The sequence below is a fragment of the Nymphaea colorata genome, chromosome 1, assembly GCF_008831285.2.
Source record: "Nymphaea colorata isolate Beijing-Zhang1983 chromosome 1, ASM883128v2, whole genome shotgun sequence".
NCBI lineage: Eukaryota > Viridiplantae > Streptophyta > Magnoliopsida > Nymphaeales > Nymphaeaceae > Nymphaea > Nymphaea colorata.
The window spans coordinates 14,082,167-14,101,987 of NC_045138.2; the positions used below are offsets into that span (position 1 = coordinate 14,082,167).

Sequence of the window (19,821 nt, forward strand, 5' to 3'; positions counted from 1 at the left end):
CTCACAAGTACTTGAATGAACAACGGCTATCATCTTTAATGTAGTATGCCAAGTTCCCCCTTTCGCATCTTCAGTCCAGTTCATTAACAAAAATGCATGATTAAGTTCAAACATTGTAGCGGGTCTACCTTCAAAATCGCATGTCAGCTTGGACTGGATTGCAGTTTTAAAAATCAGATTGGGATCTGTTCTGGTTTTTTCTTCATTTGGACATTTCAATTTGCATCAAAACGCAACGACTCAATTGACTGCATCAACATTCTGATGGAGGATAAATTAACAGATTCAATACTCGACTAGATTTTGGATAGTTCAAATTTTATATCTGTACGCATTAAAATAGGAAAAAGGTGTGAATTAATAATAGATGACCGAAATTCTTATCACCTATTTCTCATATATTTTCTCTTAACCATCTATCATGTTGGATCATACAAACATGGTATGGTTGGATGACTTTTTAAAGCTAGAGCATAGTGAGTGAATGGTGGACTCAAACTATCCAGAGTTACCTAACCATCAAACCAAGGCGATCCATCTGATGCAGATATATGGTTAAAAGAACAAAAAAAAAAAAGTGAACTAATGTCTAATGTTAAATGATGAAAATGTCTATCATTTTCTTTGTTTTTTTTTCTTTTTCTTTTAATCGTTCATCATGTTAAATCGATCTCCATTAAATGGCTAGGTAACTCTAAAACTGATAAGCACAAACAAAAACATTATGCACAAAAATAAAAAATGACATGAATAGATTCTACGCAATGCTTCCGTTATGCCCTTTGTTGCCATTATCACGGCCGTCCGATGGCCGCGATGCTCGTGGTGGTGATCATGAATTTCCACAGAAAAATGGAATATTTCTACTTACATCCTGACATTGGCTATAAATTCTGAAAACCTCCTCCATGCCTATGCATCCCTCGGCTTTTTTTTTTTAAGAAAAATGTACAGATAAGTGCATACTTTTGCCCCCTTCAATTAAAAATTTACATATTTGTGCTCCCGACCTAATTTAAATTTGCTAACTGCCCCACTGGTGCTGGGTGAAGATGTGGATGGTTTAGGTGAGAATCTAATCTTCCACCAAACCTGGACCCAATTAACATATTTATCACAGAACATAGTGAATCTGATTGTTTCGAACTCGGATCGAGCAGAGAATCTGAACTCAGAAGTAGCAGTTAAGCTAACGAGATCTGGGTTCAATTCTCCCTCTTCTCACCTCATTCTGAAATGTGCATCCAACTACTCTAGTTTTAACTCTAGAAGTGCATTTAATTACTCCTCGTTGAGCAAAGCAATAAGCTACTGATTCATTGCTAAACGTGACGAAAAATACACAATCAATACAACAGCAACAGTTTGAGAAACATCACAAACAACGAAACTGTTTCCTCTTATTGGAAACCGGTGAGATTTGATCAAAATATAAACGTCGGGAATGTCTCTTATCACATTACATGACGGCAGTGCAGCTGCAATTACTTGTGGTGCTTTCCTTTGGGTTGATGGTGCTTGCCAGCATGATAGTGAGGATGAGGCTGGTAGTGATGATGGTCATGTGGATGTCTGGGAACATAATGAGGATGATGGTGGTGGTGGTGGTGGTGGGGATGGTGAACATCCAGCTTGTGGTGGTAAGACACCAAGCTCTGCGCTCCATGCACAGAGTACGCGCACAAGGCAATTGCCAAGATGATGGCGAAAATGGCTTTGGCAAGACTCATTTTTCCGAAGGGTTGCCTAGAGAGGAAGGGCCCTCGGAAGGAGCAAAGTTGCAGGCAAAAGGTTGGCCGCAAGCCTTACTTATACTGAGGTTGTTGCTTGCAGGGGTAACTGGTTTTGTTAGCACGCACATATCTCAAATAGCTTTCTCTACCTACTTCACAAATTTTTAAAAAGTTATATTCTTTAGAGGGAGGGAAGGCTCACCTTTCATAATTTCTTAATACAGGCCGTCGGTTGAGGAAAATTGCCAGACAAGGACATGCATCTTTAGCAGTACCTGTGTAGCAATTACAGAAGACGCAGAAAACTATAGGAAATCACTTGATGTGAGATGACATTGACATGAGGATTGTTCATATCAGGAAATTCGGAATAGTGCATTTTTAAGATCAGCAAAACGAACTTAGCTCCGAAATGGAATTTTGAGAAAAGGAAGATAAAACGTGCAAACAAACGGCTAAAAGGATCTAGCACATAAAGTTTCGCTCCAATAGTAAAGAAAGGAATCAAGCTAGCTACTACATTGTCAAGAAAGGAATCAATCCCTACCATCTTTGCCAAAGAAGACAGAAGTCATAAGCGCTAACGTCAACACATTGATCTACATGCAAATCGCCACAATCCCAGACAGCAAACTACGTTTGAGGGCAAACTAGAATTCTACTTGGCAGGGCCAGAAAACCAGATCCGACCGATTTACAAGTCAAATAATACGTCAGTTTTCACTGCGCAGCCACCAGGACTAATCGGAACAGACGAACCTAACCGGCACCTAGCAGCACTGAGGGTTACTGATAAACTGCAGTTAAAAGGCATTCAGATTACGCCGTTCTCAGTAACTTGCTTCACGAAAAAAATGTCAAAGTGATGAAAGTTGGGGATTTCTTGCCTGCAGGCCGAGTATTAAGACATCTACTTTACAACAAACATCCTAAGACAAGAGGCAGGAAGCATAGATACAAGGACAAGGCCATCCTAGTTCCAATATCATTTGCTACTAAACTGATGCTGATACTTTTTATTCTCTTCACGACAAGGAAGGCTCATCAAGGAAGTAGTTGTGGGAGATGAGGACATGGATGATGAAGTGCATATTCCACTCACCGGCCTCAATGGGACTGGCTCCTATCATCCTCACCTCAAACTTTTCCCATCGCCATTAGCCATGTAAGAATGAATCTGTTTCAAAACTAGAACAAAACATGAACGGCTTAGACAGGACAATGAGTTTGATGTCCTCCTGAACTGGGTCGGAACTCCAATCGTTGAGTGGAGGAGGGGGAGTGGGGTGGTGGTTCTGGAAACGAAACGAATTGCCTCACCCATTATTCCTAATATGAAATCAAAGATGAAAATTGAAGCCAAACAAGTGTATCATCTGACCTCGTATTTAATTAGTTTGTGGAGATGATGGTATAAAATCAGTCTTAAAATTGAATTGACAGCACACGATTAGGCAAATCAGCAAAATTATTAAGCTATTTATTTTTTAAACTATAAAAAAATTAAAACCAAGTAATCTTATAACATGCAAAAGTTTTTTTTAAAAAAAAAAAGAAATTAACGAACGGTACTTTTGTATCAGCTACTGAACCCAACTCGGTGACAAATGAAGCTGTCTCGAATCGATTTTATCTGAATAGGCCCATTTAAGCTGATTGATATAACACTCGTTCAGATTCGGAGCCCAATTTGATTGACATCAACAATATCATATAATAGATGGGTGAAGGCTTATTTGAAGACGTTACATATGCATTAAACACGTTAGCTTTAAAAACCACTAGAGGTATTGAAACTTGCTACTCATAAGGCGCAGTGTAGAGCTCGGGCAGAGATGGTGACTTCAAGCTGCACAACAGCCTATTCACCTACGAAACTGGCCTGTGAACCTACTCAAGTACCTAAACATCAGAATGAATTATCTTCAGACTAAAACGACTATATATAGATATTTTTGCCGCGAGAAACTGGTCTGTAAACCTACTCAAGTACCTAAACGGGCCTACATATGAGATGTAGGACAATCTTTCTAACAAAACAGGCCTACATATGACGAGTTCAATAAGGCACACTGACATATTTTCAGATTCCCACAAGTTTGCTCTGATAAGCGTGTAAAAAGTGAAAGGAAAAACATGAATTCAAACTAGTAATATACGTAATTCTCATTTATTTATCCACACACACACACACACACACACACACACACACACACATATATATATATATAGAGAGAGAGAGAGGCAATTCTAATCGTTGTGTCAGACTGTTTAAAGTAGTTTCATGAAATCATTCAACACGGATTTAGTACTTGAATCTAGTACTAGGAACAAAGCAAAGTGGAGCGAAATTGAGCATTTTCAAAATTGCCAAACAGACCAACGTCTACTTCCCATCAATACTCCATATCGGAAATAGACGACCGACTTCAAACGTAATTGAAACATCTCGGCTGTTCAAATTCTTTTGCTTCTGATGCCATCCCCATCTTCACACTCCGTAGATTAGAATTTGCCAAAACAAAACGCAAAACCCAGTTACTGCAATAGGTCAGCCAATAGTGTTGACAGGGAAGGCTCTCTCCCTCTGTCTCGCACACACACACACACACACACACATGCATGCATATGTGAGAGCAAGATACAACTTAAGCAAAGAGTAAATTCCACCAACAGATCAACAGTCAGCATCTTTGGCAAAAAAATAAGCTGGCAATCTGAAATTCTACAAGCATACCTTTTCCTATTAACCTATGGCAATTAGGTTAGGCACCATTTGATCTTTTACAATTAAATTTCTATGCCACTCGTCCTAATCAAGTGCAGGGACAAAAGTACAATGTTCTCAGCCATGAGCACGTAAAAGCTCGACGATGAAGCAACAAGGTACACAAATACCGCAGTTGATGGCAGCCCAAAGCCCGTCCTCTCACCACTTAAGCTCCATCTTCAAATTTTGCATCGTACTGTTGTGGGGGCTGTGGCAAAACCGAGTAATAAAATGTGAAGAAAAAACGAAAGAGAAACTCGAAGGATGCAACAAGAAACAAATTATGAAAACAAAACTTTCATTACCACAAAGTAAATCTATTCAAACGTCACTGTAGACTATGTAAGATGCTTGCACTAAGTCAACGTTACAAACCAACAAACCATGTACTAGTGAAAGTTGCCGAAAAGAAGTAAAAATGCAAACGGAAATAAGATGGACGGTAGCCAATAAAAGTCTTTGAAACCAGGTGGCCGAAAAAATAACCAAAGTGCCCAACATGGATACATCTGAAGGATCATATACCTATGTATCTAGAACATGAACATTAATGATAATGATAAATAGACATACTGCACATAAGCAAAACCTACCATGAACATTGCTGTTATCATTCTCCCTGCAAACCACCTCCCATGCATGGCACGTTGGGCACTAGACGCTGCTGCCACACTGTCAAACTTCAAATAAACATGACCAAGACTTCTTCTGCAAAAGAAATTCCAAACACAGAAGAATGCAACCAAGGATGAGAGCTAGTTGTTCGTAGGAAAACATGATGGTAGAATTGCGCATGTAGGCCGCAACCATTTTCATGCGCACACAAGGAAAGGGGCAAAAATACAGACTAGCAATTAGATCATGATAATCCTGTATGAAAGGTTGCCCCAAAGATGGAACTTGCAATTCGAGCAACCTGGAATTTGGCCTTTGTTTTGCACCACTAAGAAAAGGCAAAAATTTATGGGAAACTGACTCCCATTTACAATCAGAAACAACAGCTTTGAACCATAACAATGCCACAGGGAGGGAGGGACAAAAACAAAATTAGGAACTCACTTGCCTATGCAAGCATGTCCAAATAACATGATTCTAAAACAAGAGATACACAATGCCAGATAAAAACCGAAATACTCACTTGTCTACAAAGATATGCTTCACCACACCAAAATTAGAACACTCTTCTTGGACATCCTCTTTAATGTCCAAATCAAATTCAGGATCAGCCTGTAACACAGACATTTTCGATGTCATCTCATTTGAATATGTAATTAATATAAAAAAGGACCACACACCTCACTGGTTGGATCAAACATGTTCTTCAACAACAAGCATTCACTGGGAAGGCCAATAGGTTCAGCTGCAGGGAGAGCCACACTAGACGCTCCAGAGGTAGGCAAAGCAGACAGCTCTTGAAAAGGAAGAATTGGAGGTTGCACTGGAGTGGTGCCATTGAGCAAGGAAGTACGAAGTGAACCCACAATACTATAACAGATGCATATCATTTTGCTGTTAAGAAAATCAGAAGGAAACAAATATAGGAAAAGTTGGTGCTAGCCCAAGAATGAACCTCGTAGCTGTACCAGTTCGATCCAGTTTCTGCATTAGCATTGCCCTTGATCTAGCATTAAGAGACTGCATGAGAAGAACTAAATTGCATAAGTAACACGATCAATAAGTTCACTCACAACATATGGTACAGAGAGTAGAATGTCAACATAATATGAGAAAATTTTACTTTAAGCCATGAAAAATTATATAAAGTTGCAGCCAAGAGTATAGCTATTATGATTATCCTTTGTGCAATCACTCACAAAGCTCACATGCTTTATTAATAAATGAAATTCCTGAATTTTCAGACAGGATTCACCGCAAGGCATCTGTGATCCAAACAGTTTAACACCATTGAGCCATATCAGAAAGGGCTTCAATCACAACAACGTCATTAGGACTCTGGCCCTCCAGCATGAAGGACAGACATGTATTTTCCTTCTTATCCTTTCCATGAATAGCCACCTTCCGTATCTGGGTAAAAATCCCATTTAATGACTAACTAGCCTATAAAGCATCCACTATATCGTACCAGTCTACACCATATGATCATGGCAGATAGGATGCCACAGCCACATGATACTATCACTTACCAAACCACCTCCATCATCATCATCGAAATCAGCAGCATTTGCCCCATTGTCTTGCGATCCAGCATGATCTGTGACTGCAGAAACCTATACCATAAGATCATTAGGAATCAAAGTTCAGATGTTTCTTTGGGTAGAACAAATACTGCTGGAAAACAAAAAGTAAGTTTCTTAAAAGAACAAGTTGTAGTATTTTAGTAGAGAATTAAAATGCCAATATGCATACTGACGCTTCCTTGTTCCCTTTCCTCTCTGCCTTCTCTTCCCCACTCAGAGAGATGAGTTAAATAGTAGCATTAATGAGTTCAACAGACATCGACAGTAAAACAAGTCAACCCCAGCCAGTACCTTGATGGTCCTCCCTGCAATTTCAAGTTTGCCGTTTAGACACTGAGCTGCTTTTGCATGTTCCAATTGGGCAAACTATTAAAGAAAAGAATAAAGGTAAAAATTAGCCAAGACTAACAAAAAAATAAAAGCAAACAGTCAGACAATGCACGCACTTGAACAAATCCAAAGCCTTTGCAATGTCCAGTATCTTGATCAACATGCAGTTGAACAAGCTCAACAGGTCCAAAAGCTTCAAATACCTGTAAGTTACAACAAAGAACAGTATGAAACCTTCATAGTGAAAGATTTACAGAGCTTCTAAGATTCTGATGAGCGGTGTGATTGTCCAAAAGAGATTAATGAATTACACAATGTCTCAAAAAATCACAAAAACTTGAATGTTTCAACCAGTCCAAACCATTAGGATTAAGCTTTGATATCAACATGCAATGTAGATCAAGAGAAGCTACTCAAGAACAACACACAAAGACAAAACTTTGACATGAATTATTGAAAATTTTTTCTCAATTCTACTTTAAAGCATCAGTACTTCAAATTTGGATCCAGAATCCAGCTGCATTTCCATGTCCTCACTCCTCACAAACAACATTACACATGCATCATAATTCGGCAAGTAACTTGCAATAAATGCAGCAATCAGTAAACAGTGCCCTACAAGAAACCTCATAGAACAAAGATAGGATTTATTTGAGATTCTGAAGCACATAAGACAAACAAAGTTCTAAAGTAGCCTTCAATGTGATGATTGACTGTCATGTAAAGTTTCTTCTGATCCCAAAAGAGGAAAATACGAGAAATTACAATGAAGCTAGTCGCAAAAAGAAAGAGGAATGTAAATAAATGTCATACACACCTGTCTAAGTTGATCTTCAGTCATATTAAAATGTAAGTTCCCAACATAAAGTTTCCGAGCGAAAGCTGAATATGGTCCTGCAAGACCACCTGCTCCTGCAGCAGATGCAGTTGATTGAACAAGATTTTTCTCGGCTTCTGAAGGTTTAACCATTACAGGCTGACCAAAAAGTGGCTGTCCTGACAGAGCAATTGCCATGGGCACAGACATTGCATCATAGAACTCAACATACCTGCAAGGGGAGGAGGAACATAAGTTTACTTCTGAGTAATGGAGCAGAAGGTTTTCCAGAAAGAATATATTGTGTAATCAAATTTAACAGTGTCAAGGACTTGGGTAAAAGTTCATTTTGACCAACAGCTTTCGATTTAGTAGCGATTAAGTATGTTATAGATTGGAGCATATTCATTTTGTCTCCACCATATACTTGGTAAGACACATATTTCAGATTCATGATGTTTCAGCATTTATATATGTATTTTTTAAACCTGAAATATGAAAGCCTATAACACATGAAGAACAATATAAATAAAGCAGCGTGGAATGTGGGATTTTAATACCAGCAGAGTGCATGCAGATTCCGAGAATTCATAATCCAAAACATGTTTTAAATAAACACAGAAAACTAATTGATTATATGAGTAATTGTTGAAAAAGAGTCAGCTAGATCACTATCAGCTGTAAATGTTGCTGCTTCATCCCTCAGTTCCCCCTCTTCATCACCCTTCTCAGCTGTCATAACCTTGTCCTTTGCATTTGTTAACATATTAAACAAAATATGAGATATTGCAAGGCATCTTTGTACATGAACGCTCTCAAACATGACAAGACTTTGCGGTTCTACATTAAAGAGCATTAGGGACCAGTTAGGCATCCTTGAAACATCAAGCAAGCTATTCTGTGCAGAGAAGCCATTAGGTTGCATGGTTCAGCTGGCCTGTTATGGCCTTATGGGCAATGTGAGACACGTTTGGTCCCATTGACGACTCCCTGATAGGAATATCTTGCATTAAAAAAACCAACTGTTCCAAACACAAGTAACACAAATTACATACCCAACTCCTTTTGATCGTCTTGAATTTCGATCCATAATCAGGCGAACATCCCTCACCTGAAAATTTCAAAAGGATACATTAGCATATGCAACGCATTGGGAGAAATTCTCAAAGCAAGAAAAAAATTTATTTTATCTTTTAATAATGTGCCTGCACATGTCAACACCTTGAGTGATGGTTAGCACTTAGCAGTGTTACCGACTAACTTTTTATGAGCTGAGCATATTTACACTCACCACATGCAAAGAATGCCGATGCCCACAAAAAATCACTATAAAACGCATCATTGAACCCAGTGGAGCATTTGCTGCAATAACAAGCAAATACATCTCAATGATTTTCACCCACACTAGTTTGAATTTCCTTTTATGCATTAGGAATGCACAGTCCTATTGAATATCCTAGACAAGTGATAGATAGGTAACAGAAGAACTGACAAGGATGATTTAAATGAAATCAACTCCGAAAATAACACACAGAAGTAAAAGTAATTTATGTCAGAAAGAAAACAATATGTACACGACCCTAAAATCATAGCATGAACACTGCACACAATCATCACACTGACCTTGCCAGCTCTCGAGAAAAACTCATAAACATCTTTCTCAGTTGCCTTCAAAGACATCTGCAATAAATGGAAACAAGTTCAGATAATTGTGAGGATTCACCCTCAAACTATGTGTTACATTATAATGCAGGATGGAAGCGAAGGACTAGCATACAAAGAACAACAGTGAAACAACCTAAGGAAGTGCAAATAAGATATCGCTTGAATATTTCCATAATGAGCAATCGGAATGGACTTATTGTCACATAGACAAGTCATACCTGGTAAGCAAACACAGTTCTTTGGTCCCTCTCAGGATCAGCTTCAGATTCCACTGCTTCCTTTTTCCCTTTCGGCCTCCTGCATCAAGACAAAAAGATGTTTGCAGTTGGTAAAAAAGATACAGATCTTCGACAATTCAGCAGTACTTCAAAAATTCAGAAACTTTTTGCATGTTGATAAGCACAGGTTAGTTCGCTTATCTCAGTCATCCAAAAGCAAAAACAGAAAGTTCCAGTACTTGAAACTTGTAACAGCCAAAGCAACAGAATTTACGTCAGATACTCTAAACTTTCTTTGTCGAAAAACTTGTAGAAGTAAACCCAACCAATCTTACAGCAGAGTCGTCTCACTAATTGAACTCAAAAAATGTCTTTTGCTTTACAGGATGGATAAAAGTACGTTTTAAATGCACGCTAGGAAAAAGATGAAGCTATGACATCCAGCACAATATGCTCTCTGTGTTCGAAGAGAACAAAGAACATCATCTTTTAACAAGCAGAACTTATGCAGCGACGGTTTCAATAGAAGCACACATTCTGGGACGATGTTAAAAAAAGTTACAAAGAAAAAAGGAACTCTTGACCCACTATGCGTGACAATCAAATTGTGAGTCTACGAATGGAGCTTCTATCTAACAGAAAACCAAGAAAATACCAACGTACCTGTTACTGTCTCTAATTTCACTCTCCGGTTCTCTTTCTCTTTGCTTCTCTCCTTTTTCCGTTGCCTCTCCTTCCCTGTTTCTCCTTTCCATCTGTCTCTCGACATCCCTCTCCTGCTCGCTCCTATGCTTTCCCGAACGGCTGCCGCTTCCAGGGGACCTATCACGGCCCTTCTCCTTCTCTCTTTCCCTCTCTCTTTCACCATCACGCTCCTGTACACTCGCTCTTTCACGCTGCGTCTCCCTCCCCTTGTCCGACTTATTGTTCTCCTTCTTTTGTTCACCATACCGAGACCCGCGTTCATAATTGCTCCTACTGCTCCTGCGGTCATCCTTCTCGCTCCCTCTTGGCAAACCTCGACGGTGTGCCGAGCTCCTCTCAGAATGCCGGGGCTGCCCATGTCTTGATGCGTGCCGACTCTCGCTCTTGTCGCTCCTCTCTCCATTGTGCTTATCTGATCTTTCCTTCTTCAACCTACTCTCCTTGATCTCCCCATCCCCATCATCCCTATCCTTGGAACCCTTCTCCGATTGCTGCCGCTTCCCCGAATTCCCACTCCCGCCCTCCGTGGACGCCTTATGCAATCCAGGGTTCTCAACGGTCTGCTCTAAGTAATCATACTCATCAAAATCCATCTATCTCACGCTTCTGTCTGAAAAGAAACAGAAGAAAAGGGAAAGCGTTGCTGAATCCAGCAAAATCACCGAATCGACTCCAAATAAACCCGGTCGTCAGCTAAAATCCCTAGAAAATGCGACGCAAAACGAACTGCTGCTATCTGTGTCCAGTAAAAAGCCAAGACGATCGCCGACAACCATGCAAACTAAACCCTATAAGAAGATTGCGGCAAATAATGGAAAGAGAAAGAGAGTCCGTTAAAGAGCTCGCAGACGGAAACCCTCTTTCCCGCCTGGCACACACCTTATCTCCTTCTGGGCGTGTCGGTGTGGGGCGCAAGCAAGCGACTGAGAGGATGAAGGAGAGGAGCAGATGGTGGATAGTTCACCTCCTGGATTGCGGCTGCTGCGCTTCACTTCCCGGTACTTGGCCGTTGGAAAGGGGCAAGCGGGAAGGGTCGCATGGACGGGAGCACGACCTCTCTTTTATCCATGGGGGTTGGGTTGGACATGGACGGAGCGAAGATCCACTAAGAACCAAATAAATTAATAAACACAGGGAACTTCCCGGCGGAACCCGGCTCATCGCGCCCTGCTCCACCCGATTTCTCTTGTTTACGTCTCCTCCTTCACCGAATGGACGAGTATATATATATATAAACCGGATACCTAAGTCAGGAATAAAAAACCTTTTGATTTTGAGTTTTACAGATGAGTTGAAGTAAAACATATACTAAGTTGATCATTTGTTAGACTTTCATTGTGTCTTTATACTAAGAAAAAATAAACGGCCCCCAAAAAAATCAACATTTTCATTAAAACAACTTGGACAAAGCATGTTTGTTATCAAAATAGTCTTTATAAATATATTAAGATGTTTATATTGTATGTAAAATACTTTTAAACAATATATATATATATATATAGATACATATATACACACACACATATATATATATATATATATATATATATATATATATATATATATATATATATATATATATATATATATATATATATATATATATATATATATATATATATATATATATATATATATATATATAAGTTAGTTTATTTTTATTTACGGCGTTTAAGTTTACACCAATTTGCATAAATCCATGAACGAAAATCAACTTTTAATTCTAAGATTAAATTGTGCACATATAATCACCTTGCGACTTTAATCTACAGTATAAATCACGTTTAAACCAAGCATTTTATTAATCAAATAATTCAAGAGATAAGCTTGGATAACTTAACTTTGTTATTAATTGCTCGTCATACATATGGTTGATGCTTAGCCTGCTCAAATAAGTTGCTGAATGAGCCTCACCTTGGCTTGTTCAATTCGTTAAGCTTATTTTTCAGCCCTAATCGCCACGGCTCATAGTTAAAGGCTGTGTGTCCACTTCATCTAGGCTCAACTGGTGATGAAAACTCACTCTTCATTGCCAAACTCGTTTTGCATGGAAAATTCAACCCGTTGCCTATTCTCTCGTTCACATGCAATTTATACATATTGTAGTTGTACATTATATCGATTGCATGCACTTAAAACTACATACGTGAGACATATCATGCATATGCTTTATTATCATTATAGCGTTCCAATAAATCAAACGGTACTTCGACAAAAATAAGTTGCCGGAGTTAGCCTATGAGTAATTGAGGTCCGAACTTCTTGTCCTAGATGGTCAAAGAAGGATGACTCTACTGGTGTGCCAGTCACCAAGCCACTCTAAGATGCACTTTTTCTTACTTTGGGCTGCCCAGGAGGATTGCCAGATAAGGGCCTGCGGCTAGGTCATCCCTATCAATTTATTGTTAATAAACAAAATAGCCTCCACGAAGAAGGCTACTCCTTCAACTCTATTTCCACCTACTGAATTGAACCCAAGTTGGGAGGCGATCACGTTAGTTCAAGACATTCATAAACATCAGCAAGACTTGATAAAAATGAGATGATGATGGAGAAGACAACCGCGCCCTTCGAATGCCTGACAACAACAAAAGATTGCCTACACTTCGTCCTCCACAGTTAAGAGTATTCAAGCTGCCTCCCTCTGAAAATTGGCCCAAAGAACAGCTGTCTATCTCTGAAAATTGGGCAGAAGACTCGAGCAATCCTGCGTGCTACAAGTCTCCCTGCTTAACTTCCCCCGCCCGGAAGACCACCCAGGCCATAAGATGCATTTAGAGATTCTACTTGAAATCTTATTCACGATTTTGACTTAGTCGGAAAGCTGTTCAGATGATAAAGTCTGTTATGACATAGAACTGCCAATGGCGATTATACCACCGCAATTTGATTGCAGCACTGGTTGCGAGTTGATACAACGGGCCCTTGGATAGCTCTCAGCTCGTATGATATATTTGAACATATCATTTATTTTCATACGTTTCAGGCACAGATTGTCTTAGCAAAGCTTACTTCTAAGGGAAAGAAAAATGCAGACTTATGGGACTGTGCATTCTTGGGTTACACCAGCAGAAGAACTTTTTTCCTTTCTAAATTTTGTACACGAAAACCACAACTTCAATGATTTCCCCACTCTTCTGCAAATAATACAATTTGGCTTACATGAAGGTGAGAGCACATGAAGTTCGAACTTTGATTCACACTGAATAAAGGCTGAGTTGAAGGAGAGGCAATCAGCAAGCTGTTTCTAACACATGCTCCTCTAATTTGATAGGGTATAGTTGTACACGATATAGAATGTGTGTGACCTAAACCACAAGAACTTTTTGAAACAATAACTGAACCAACGCCTCACTGTTTTATGTGGTTGATACGGAGCTGCGGTTGGTATAATTTCCAATGCCAACCATGCTGTGTGTAAACTTAGAAAAGCAACAAAGCCTGCTGTTAGGAAGATGCTCAATCGTTCGTAGAGTTGCAATGAATCCAATGGAACATTGCCATAAAAGAGATGAGGGGCACACGAAAGAGTTGGACCGAACATAATCCCGTGTTTACAAATGTATATACATCACTGAATTTAAAAGACTAACCCCTTGAAATAAATCAAAGTGGTTCAACAAAATGCACATGACTTTATAAAAGAACAAATTAGTCATAAAATAAACTTGACTGGGCATAACCTGCAATCACAATTGCCTTTGAATAACTAAAATAAGTTTAGACAGGGCCATATTAATAGAAGATGGACACATAAAATAGTAGCAAGTAGCAGCTGCAGATGATCCTTTGCCTTTACCTTGCAGCCACCTGCAATATGTAATACACCTCGTTCTAGGTGCTTTTTGTAAATGGCGACCTTGCAGAACTTGGCTTAATGGTGACGAAAAGACCCTGTTTATAACAACCTAGATGTTAGTGTTTGTTACCTAACAAAAGAATTAGAAGATAGCAGATTCAGATCGATTATACACCGTTTTAACCTGATGTCGCCAAGATCGTCTAGTAAATATATCATATTTTATTTCAGATAGGCTGGCTTTGGCCCTCTGCTTCGGTTAAAGCGCATGATTCCAAACAATTTCCTAGTCGGAATTAAAACATCAAGGAAAGAAAGGGAAGAAAATGGAGAAGAAAAGAAAAACAAAACAAAAAGAAGAAGAAAATTGCCGTATTCTCCACAACAACATGGCTCATATCAAGTGTAATTTTGGGTGACTCCAACATCATGGTTGAAGAAGGCGTCGAGGGAAAGAAGATACCAAAAGCCCAAAAGGGCGGCACCTCCAATCACAAGATGCATTCGTCAAGTACCATTCGAGCCTCTCTCTTTCTAATCATCGCCAATCATAATTGAACGCCGATAGGGGAAAAAAATGAAGCCAAAAAGAACTAAAACAAATTTTTGTAAACCACAAAAATTATAATGGTGGAGTTAACACTGAGAAAACCAATTGAAACGCAAAGGAAGATACAAGAAAAAAAAAAAAAAGAGCTCACGCCTTAGAGCTAGTACTTTCCAAATACAACAAACACCACAAAAAAATTCATCAAGAGAAAAAAACAAAAGAAGAAGGAAACAAATTTCCGCATTCCTCCAAGGCCGCTGAAAAGCAGGAAGACGGCGAAGCAACCATGGACGAAAAGCAGAAAAGGAAACGGCAGAGAAATAAAAGAGAGAGAGGAACGAATGGGCCTAGTCGAGCGATCAGATGCTAGGGTTTTCCGTCAGCCGGGAACAACCCATTTCCGTCAGCCGCCGCCACACAAGAGAGAGAGAGAGAGAGAGAGCTAGGGTTTCCGAAGATCTCCAGTGCGCTTGACGAATGACGACCCTATCCCCGCGGGAAACCAAAACCATTCCAAATCATTTAAATGGACCTGCTAAACCACAATCAGATCGGATTAGTTGGACTTGGAGCCAGTTCCAAGTTTCTGTAATCTGATTCAGATCCGCTGAAATATGAACCGTATATACATCAAGTATACGCGCCATAACCCTATTGGATCTGGGAACCAATTTAGCTGACGCCAACCATTTCCGGGTCCAAATCCGAGTCAAGGATATCCTAGATCCATAGGGTGGGGCTTGAATGAATGAGATCTAAATCGATGTGAGACCAGGCAACGGTGCAGACCCGGACCATTTGCAACCTTAGTAGCTAAGTTCATTCAATTGGATTTATCTAGAAAAACCCATAAACTGAATAAATGTGGAGATATCCGGTCCAATCAAAATCCACGGAGAGGTGGCGGGAAATTGAAGAAGAGCAAAAATTTGAAAAGAGCGTTGCGTTTCCCGCGCCTCTCTCTCTCTCGATCCGCCAACAATTTGTTACCGTTTCCATTCTGCAGACGAATACGAGGAAATCTTTTCCGGAGACGTGAGTTTCTTGTATAATTCTACACTTCGTCTTCTTTTTTTAAAATGCTGGAATTGGGACTCCTGATAGCGGTTCGTTGGTTTGCATCTGTTCAGGATCTTGAGATGTACAATCGTGGGAGTCCAAGATCTGGGAACGGCTCCTTTGATTGCTAATTGCGTATATGAGAACGTTAAAAAGGTTGGTTGGTTCAATTTATGCGTGCCTTTGTGTCGCTTTTCTTCACTTTTTAGTTCAATTTGACGTATTTCCCACACTGCTTAGCTTTTTGACTCCCTCCATATTGGATGGGTGCACTTGATTCGTCTCCCATCAATATTATTAGTAAAACAAGAAAGGGTTTGATGAGTTTATGAATTTGAAAGAATTTAATCACATGGGTTATCTATCATGAATTATTCAGGAAACCTGCTTCCTTTTCTAGACTTCACTTTCCAACTTCACACTGCTTCCTAAATCCAATCACCTATTCTCTTGTAATATGATAGATGGAGACTGTGGATTCAATAATTCTATTGCTCCTCTGACATCATTTATACTTTAATAAATCCGGCACGGGTTGCTTCATGATTTTGAAAAGTAAATATAATTTTCGTGGTTTATTGATTAAGATGCTCATCGCTATTATACCATTCTTATTTTAGAATGGGTCTCTTCTCGGCAATGAAATCATACATGGTGGGGGCTTTGCTTGCGATTATTTTGGCTTTAAAACGCTGGAGAAGTCATACCTCTTCAGAGTTGAGTTTGATGCAAAAATTATCTAGAGCCGCAGCATATGCTAACGGGAGTTGCTCTTGGCGTCCACAAAAATGACATTGAATCTGTTATAAGAACATGCCATTTGATGTTGCAGTGATGGTTCACATTTCAATACCAGGAATCTGAGCCCTCAAGTATAGTTTGGAAATACTTGATATTTTTTTAGGTTTTCGTTTACAGATGTTGTTGCAGGATGAGCATATAAACGCTTGACTTCATATATGTAATATGGGAAAGAAATATGGTGGTTACTGTTTGTGAGGGGATTCATTCTCAAGAAAGTGGTATCAGAGTTGTGGTTAGAAAATTTACATGGGTTTTAAGACTGTAGCCCTAGGTTTGATATTAAAAAATTTGATAGAAAGGTGAACTTTTTTATATGGCAAAGAAAGTTCAAAGCTCTGCTAGCACAACAAGGTTTGCAAAAAATCCTTTGTAGGAAAGTCAAAGAAGCCTAAGATAATATCAGACGATGATTGAAATTGTGCCTATCAAATGAAGTAACGTGCAATGCGACAGAAGAAAAGATTATGGCAGGGTCGTGGCTACGCCTAGAGAGCTTGGACATGATTAAGAATGTATCCAACAAGTTGCATTTGAAGAAGCAACTTTATGGTCTTAGCGTGAAGGTACTACCATTCTTGACCACCTTGGTGTGTGGAACAAATTGTTGCTAACTTGTATGGATGTTAAGCTTAAAGACAAGAACAAAGCTCTTTTGCCGCTACGTTGCTAACTTCATTGCCTCCAACAAATGAGCATTTGATGGACACACTACTTACGAGAAAGGGACTAGAAAGATCAAAATTACGAACACTTTCATTTTGAATGAGATTAGGAGGAGATCATCACTCGATGATAAAGGTGAGCACTGAGCGGTTGGTAGTGACGACATCCTTTTGTAGATATCAGAAAAGATGACCAAAAAGGTAGGAAGTAAAACCAAAAGAAGCCAGTACTTACTTTTAACTGCGGTAAGCAAGTGCACTTCAAAAATCAATACAGAGAGCCATCAAAGAAAAGCCAGATGAAAGGAGAAAGAGGTAAAAGCATATAAAACAAACAATAAAGGATTATTAGTTCGAATTTGATTATTTTGCCAATTAACAAAAAACCTTGTATTTGTATATGCTAGGATCTAGATGGGGTTGTAGACAAAGGGGCCTCACAAAGGGGCCTCCTATCATGTCACTCCATGAGACTCTCCGCAACTACAAGACGGTCAATTTTGGTGTTGTCTAAATGGCAGATGCAGACATCTCTGTCATTGCAATTGCAAGTGTTAGAGATTTCATTTTCAAACCAGTGTTGGGCGTATGATGCTTAGAAATGTCAGGCATATTTCAGTTGGAAGGCTATATGAAGGCAATGCAGTTTGTTTGCCATGGAAAATAGAAACTTGGCAAGCTTACTTTGCCTTCTATGCTTAGCCTGAGGTAAGATGTCTGTGTCGTTGCTATGGTTGTATTCTAGTTTCATATTTCTGCTTAGTTTTATGAAGTTTATATTTCTGGTTTAGTATTTCGAGGCCTGTTTAAATTACTGAATCCACTTTCTCGTGTACTTTCCGATTCATGCTATAATATATGAAACATGTTATGCCTATTCAAGAAAGTTTTGGGGTTCTGCAATCTTTCATTTGCAGGCCTGGCTGGTGAGGGCACGGTCTCTTTCCTAACCATTCATTCTCTTGTGAATTGACCAAAGAAGGGTTTCTAACCGTGTTATTTGTCAATTCATATTTACTCGCTTTCTTTCCGTGAGGTCATCATCACAAGAAAACCCTGTTATGTCAATGGATTAAACTCCTTTATTTCTTCTAACATTTCAGTGATTGAATCATGGATGGCTCATTCATGTTCCAATTCTGGGTACCATTTACACCCAGATCATTGTGTTTGCTAGATTTTGAAAACTGGAATGCACTGTCTACGTTCTCGTGCTGCCGCCGATGCAATTAAATTCACCGTGGACTTCAAGTCTCAAAGTACGTTCTCTCAAATTTCAATTCTTTCAGCGCTAGTTTCTGAGATCTTCTGCATAAATTTTTGTTGCTGTGTTAATATGAGTAATCAGCATTAGGACTAGCCAACGACCACGTATTATGACCACGTATTATGACATTGATACCAAGATGGCACATATGCTCTATTCTCTAGAAAGCAAAGAAGAGTGCACCGCGTGGAGTTAAATGAGTTAACAATGTTGTCTCGACGGGTCCTTGTTCTATGAAGCAGTCATCTGTAGATCGTGACATCTTCTTAAACGCCATATCAACTAGTATGGTAAATTGGTGGTAGATTCTAGTGGAAGCAGCGAAGTCTTGAAAGGATTGGTCGTACAGGTAAAAACTTTTAATTTGTTATTAAGTGCTGATCTTGCATTTTTCCAGTAAACGCTTGGAATCTAAGCGTCTCTCTCTCTCTCACTCTCTCTTGCATAGAATTAGGTTAGATCGGCAATTATCCTGCTGAGTTGAAACATCCTGTGGTTTACGAGGACACTCTCGAATGATCAGGTCAAGGATGATGAGATTTAGCGCCCTATTATTCAGACATTAACAATGGGATATAAGTCACTTGCTTCAAAGAAACTTGACTGCATACTTAAGGAAAATAGTTGATCTTAAATGCTCAGAATGATTCAGGAAGCAATATGGATGCTGTAACTGCATTGCTACCTTCGCAGGCTAGACTTGTTCACACGGCATGATCTCTGTATAGTCAAATAGGACGGGTTCCCTGTTGCTCTTTATTTCACCATTAACAAATTGGAGAGCTTTCAAGACAACTTTGGTAGCGAGGGAAATTAATAAACGTAATATACTGGCATTCATGTGTTTCCTCGTTGAAGTCTTCTGGTGGTGGTTGCAGAAGCCAACCCACTAACTACCGGCACAGTTTCAGAATTTTCTGAAAAGTGGTCTTTACCCATTCTGAAAATTCTGAAGTAAATCAATCTACTGAAATGGAAGATTCAAAGTTGAGGACCTGCTTTTCCAGAATTTCTTGGATTGGAACTTTTCCAAGAAGAAAAAATAGTTAAAGACTAAAAGGTGGTACACTTCATCCTCGACTCCTTTAGAAAATGCTAAAAATGACAAAGGGAGTCTTCTCTGTAGTAAAACAGGAATTCAATGAGAAAATCGGTCGACTATTTTCCTTTTGAACTTTTGGCACTTGAATGGTCTGCCATTTTTAGGACGAAACTAGATCAGAAGTTCGGAAGACTAATCTTAG

The 19,821-nt window shown here is 39.3% G+C and overlaps 1 protein-coding gene and 2 long non-coding RNA genes across 6 annotated transcripts; 1 reads left to right on the forward strand and 2 right to left on the reverse strand.

Moving 5' to 3' along the window:
- Positions 1–4,375: 4,375 nt before the first annotated feature.
- LOC116263283 (uncharacterized) lies at positions 4,376–11,614 on the reverse strand. 4 transcript variants are annotated; one of them, XM_031642971.2, is made up of 14 exons: positions 11,316–11,610; positions 10,395–11,046; positions 9,732–9,810; positions 9,472–9,528; positions 8,904–8,959; positions 7,849–8,080; positions 7,148–7,234; positions 6,993–7,067; positions 6,648–6,731; positions 6,074–6,138; positions 5,799–5,988; positions 5,642–5,730; positions 5,097–5,211; positions 4,376–4,711 (listed from the first exon to the last, which is right to left on the reverse strand). In XM_031642971.2, the coding sequence occupies exons 2-14, from the start codon at positions 11,027–11,029 to the stop codon at positions 4,670–4,672; spliced, it is 1,806 nt and encodes a 601-aa protein (XP_031498831.1). In that variant the 5' UTR covers positions 11,030–11,046; positions 11,316–11,610; the 3' UTR covers positions 4,376–4,669. The 4 variants fall into 4 exon arrangements, 3 of the variants coding, with proteins under 3 accessions (XP_031498831.1, XP_031498839.1, XP_031498825.1); XM_031642979.2 differs by having other exon boundaries at positions 5,799–5,941; positions 6,087–6,138; positions 10,395–11,612; XM_031642965.2 differs by having other exon boundaries at positions 10,395–11,610.
- Positions 11,615–13,967: 2,353 nt separating this feature from the next.
- LOC126410471 (uncharacterized) lies at positions 13,968–15,274 on the reverse strand. Its single transcript, XR_007574521.1, has 2 exons — positions 14,411–15,274; positions 13,968–14,330 (listed from the first exon to the last, which is right to left on the reverse strand). It is a non-coding gene; the product is annotated as an uncharacterized LOC126410471 (long non-coding RNA).
- A 544-nt stretch (positions 15,275–15,818) lies between these two features.
- Positions 15,819–19,457, forward strand: LOC126409697 (uncharacterized). The gene is made up of 3 exons (XR_007572271.1): positions 15,819–16,000; positions 18,414–18,569; positions 18,742–19,457. It is a non-coding gene; the product is annotated as an uncharacterized LOC126409697 (long non-coding RNA).
- The last annotated feature ends 364 nt before the right edge of the window (positions 19,458–19,821 follow it).

Bases quoted from the DNA above. Each gene is read 5' to 3' on its own strand.
- LOC116263283 (XM_031642971.2), bottom strand. From the start codon at position 11,029: ATGGATTTTGATGAGTATGATTACTTAGAGCAGACCGTTGAGAACCCT. The intron at 9,811-10,394 runs GTACGTTGGTAT...GTCTTGATGCAG, and splicing joins GAAATTAGAGACAGTAACAG to GAGGCCGAAAGGGAAAAAGG. The intron at 7,068-7,147 runs GTGCGTGCATTG...TTTCTTTAATAG, and splicing joins AAGGCTTTGGATTTGTTCAA to TTTGCCCAATTGGAACATGC.